At 40.3% G+C, this 3,637-nt stretch overlaps 1 protein-coding gene across 1 annotated transcript in view; it reads right to left on the reverse strand.

Moving 5' to 3' along the window:
• Positions 1 to 3,637, reverse strand: part of abhd6b (abhydrolase domain containing 6, acylglycerol lipase b) — a 4,173-nt gene extending 536 nt beyond the window's left edge. The window contains exons 1-6 of the mRNA XM_072697174.1: positions 3,510 to 3,637; positions 2,162 to 2,318; positions 1,965 to 2,078; positions 1,688 to 1,820; positions 142 to 299; positions 1 to 20 (exon numbers count right to left, since the gene is read on the reverse strand). The exon at positions 1 to 20 is cut by the window's left edge and continues 35 nt beyond it. Coding sequence (XP_072553275.1) covers positions 1 to 20; positions 142 to 299; positions 1,688 to 1,820; positions 1,965 to 2,078; positions 2,162 to 2,318; positions 3,510 to 3,628 — 701 coding nt within the window. The 5' untranslated portion in view covers positions 3,629 to 3,637. The remainder of the gene's footprint in view (positions 21 to 141; positions 300 to 1,687; positions 1,821 to 1,964; positions 2,079 to 2,161; positions 2,319 to 3,509) is intronic.

Raw genomic sequence — 3,637 nt, forward strand, 5'->3', positions numbered from 1 at the left:
TCCACTAGTCCCTGAAGAATCTAAGGATACAGCAAATGGTCACATACAGGGATGTCATTGGACATGGAATTATTGCAAACCTTTACAAACACAGCTGCAGTTGGTATAACACTGTGGGTGACACTACTTCCCTCCACATACCTGTTGGGGGACTCTGAAGCGTACGTGTGAGCAGAGCTTTAACATGTCCTCCATCTCCTCTGGGGTAGATGGGATGAGAGGAATGCTGAGTCTGTACTCACTGTTCTCCAGCTCATGCATCTGGTCATCAAACTTTGTCTTGCAGGGGTACCTAAGACCTAGAATGGTTAAATGATTATGAACAAGAGGTGAGGATAATGGTACAGTGATACTAGCTAAGTGTACAGTATCATTGTACTGTAGTATTTGTACTACAGTGCATGGCAGTAAAGGGTAAATTTTACTTAAATTATTGTCCATGCAGGGAAAAAATGAATGGAAGGCAGATTAAATGAAAGCAGATTATAAGCAGCATATGTATAAAATACACAAATTGCAAAGAAAATTAAACATCCAAAGCCTTTTTTGTAACGTGGCAACAGGAACATTGCAGTCAACAGCCCTCCTCCTGGAGATCTGCCCAAAACACACAATATCTAGCAAAGAATCTATGCTTTCGGTCACAGTTAAGGCCAAATTGATTGCAGAAAGGTGTACAAAATGAGTCTAATATGTTCACTAATAAATAATAAGATACTAGACAACAGCAAACAGTGTGGCACCTCTGTTATGCCATTGGGAGGCACTCAATGTGTGAGAAGTCTGAAATTAGCTGTTTCCGAGATGCTACCACCCTTTGTCCACTGTCACAGTCATATGAGAATACTACGACCACTCCTGGTTTGACTTGGTCAGAGAGGCCATGTGTAAGCAAGCACACCAGTCAGTTGTAGCATAGTGCAACACAATTGCTGGCAATGGATGTGATTTGATTGAATGTCCAAAAGGGCATCATCAGTTTCTGTAGTATCTCAGAAACTGATAACTTTGTGTACTCCCAACGACATAACAGTGGTGCCCTACGGGCCATTCAGTGCACCACTGTGGACCACTGTGCACTTCTGTAATGAACACTTTCTGTCTCACTTGTGTTATCCGAGCCAAGGGAGGTTATTCCCGCCAAGGTAAGTAGTCAAAAAATTCTGATGTGACTATGTAGAAAATTATATATATATAACACTATACAGACAAAAATATCCTTTTAATAGTGCACCTATTACTGACACTGGCATTTAGATGTGCTTCCACACTTGTTGACTCGCTATAGAAAAGCATAGCCTATCTAACAAGATTCTCTGGAGCAGCCACACATGAGTATAAAGTCACCTAGCCTACTTCTCTAGAGTGCTGGAGCTTCAGCCAATATCTCTGAGATAAGCTTTAGTGGCATTTTTGCCCAAATGCCATTGAATCTTCAAAGCAAAGATCCAAATATCCAGAGTGTAAGGCATTTGCAGAAGAGTAGAGGCTTGATTTTCAATAGTTAATATGTCAAGAAATTCCATATTTTTAACAGAAGTGTAAATCTCCAGAAGCCAAGTTGATGACCAAGCTCCATTAGGATTACTGTTCTGACCTGGCCAGTTCTGTATTGAGGTCATATGTACGATTCTATGGTATTACATATCCCATCTTGTGTCAGAAACAAATTTGGGTTCACACTAACCAGCTGGACAGATGAGCGTTATGCTACAGAGGTCTGACGGGTAGCAGGCCGCATACACTCCTGCAACGCTTCCACCCATTGAGGTGCCCACCAAGTGGAAAGGCTTCCTGTTCAGGTGAATAGCTTCTACAAACTTGAAGGCAAACAAATTGCACAGAAATTAAAGAGTGTGGTTCAAGGGGTTACACTTGGAGTTCTGAAAACAGTAAATCTAATGCTGGTGTTACCACTTTTATAAGGCAAGCTTTAGCAACTGTGCTAATTCTAGTGTGCCTACCTGCCTTATTTTCTTAACCTGGCCCTGGATAGAGTAGTCTTCTACGTTGGTGCGTGTTGTACCTTCATGTCCTGGCATGTCCACGCACAGAAGGTGCAGATGTTTAGGGAGATACTGTGCAGAAGGAGAGCACAGGGTCATATTACCTCTTTGTTCACCTTACTTAGAAGAAACCGAAAGGAGTCTGCACTACACACCTTAACCATCGAGAGCCATGTGTCTTTGTGTGCAGAGAAGTCATGGAGCATCAGGATAGAGGGCCTGAAACCTGGCTTCCCTCTGTAAGAGTAACAGAAACGATATCCTCCACAATCCGTATAGCAGACCTGCAGGCCGAGGGTTCGCCTCCAGTACCTGAACAAAAGAAAAAACAAGTAGACAAAAGTACACATACCCTCTAAGCAAGTGATGTAGTCTAATGCAATCAATAAGATGATTTTTAAATGAAAAATTGTATTAACTCTTTGGCAAATATATCATATATGATCATTTTCTATATGAACTTCACTTTAAAACCATTTACAAAATTAGTTACAGTAATAAACACCATAAACAAAAAAAGAGCATGTTTCAGGTATCATTCAGTCATATTAATAAAAATGTCCAGATTAATATCTTCAATAATCCTAATTAAACAATATTTGGTCATTATGTGCATTTTGGTGCTTATTGGTAATAATACATTCAATGTATTTAACATGATATATTTGCTATAGTTGCTTTAAAGCAACCTTTTATCTTAAAAGTTAAAACTTTTTATTGCCTTAAAATCATTGTGATGCTCCATTGACTTGCAAAAAGGAGAAAGTTTGTTGAAAAATGTTAGTTTTTATCACTCTAATTCATTTTATTTCTGTGAAAAGTTTTGCGCCACAATTGCAGGATGCAGGACCTTTCAGCTGATCTCACCACGCCGCCTGGTTAGACTGTTCTGCGGCAGCGGCAGAAGATACAGAAGCATGAAGACCAGAACCAGTCGGTCCAGAGACAGCTTCTACCCCCAAGCCATCAGGCTGCTGAACAGCCAGTAGCACAGTGTACCAGTCCACAGTCCACAAGTTATCCCATCTGTCCCATCACACCTCCACCCCATACAAACACACTCTGCACCCTTTACTTACTTACTGGAACTGTACTGGAACCTATGCTCAGTCACACAGTACTCACAAAGATATCTTGCCACTCACACTGCACTTGTATTCACACCAATCCAGTGTCTTTTTGTAAGTTGCAATGTAAACATTTCAGATTATATATCAAACCTGCACTTTTTAAACATTTCGGTGCAATTTGTACATAGAGATTATGTATAGTGTATGTATTTGTTTTTACTACTGTGAGGGACTACACACCTTAGTTTTTCACACACCTTAAACCCGTCTAATGTAATATGACAATAAACATGATTTGATTTGGTGCACTGGGACCTAAAGGGTTACTAAATCTGTGTTGCTGTGTGTGATCATTGCAAACCAAACTGCACTGATGAATGATTGTCAGCGTACATAAGAAAAACAGGTTTTACTGTGCAGTAGGCTTAATTACCAGTAATAAACTTTGATGAGTGATGAAGGCCACAGCATAAAGGATGCCATGAAAAGCAGAATGGGAACAGCCAGTGTCCCCATTGCAATGGCAAATAAGTTCAGCACATCCAGATCCATAACAGCTGT

This window comes from Salminus brasiliensis, chromosome 14 (genome assembly GCF_030463535.1).
Source record: "Salminus brasiliensis chromosome 14, fSalBra1.hap2, whole genome shotgun sequence".
NCBI lineage: Eukaryota > Metazoa > Chordata > Actinopteri > Characiformes > Bryconidae > Salminus > Salminus brasiliensis.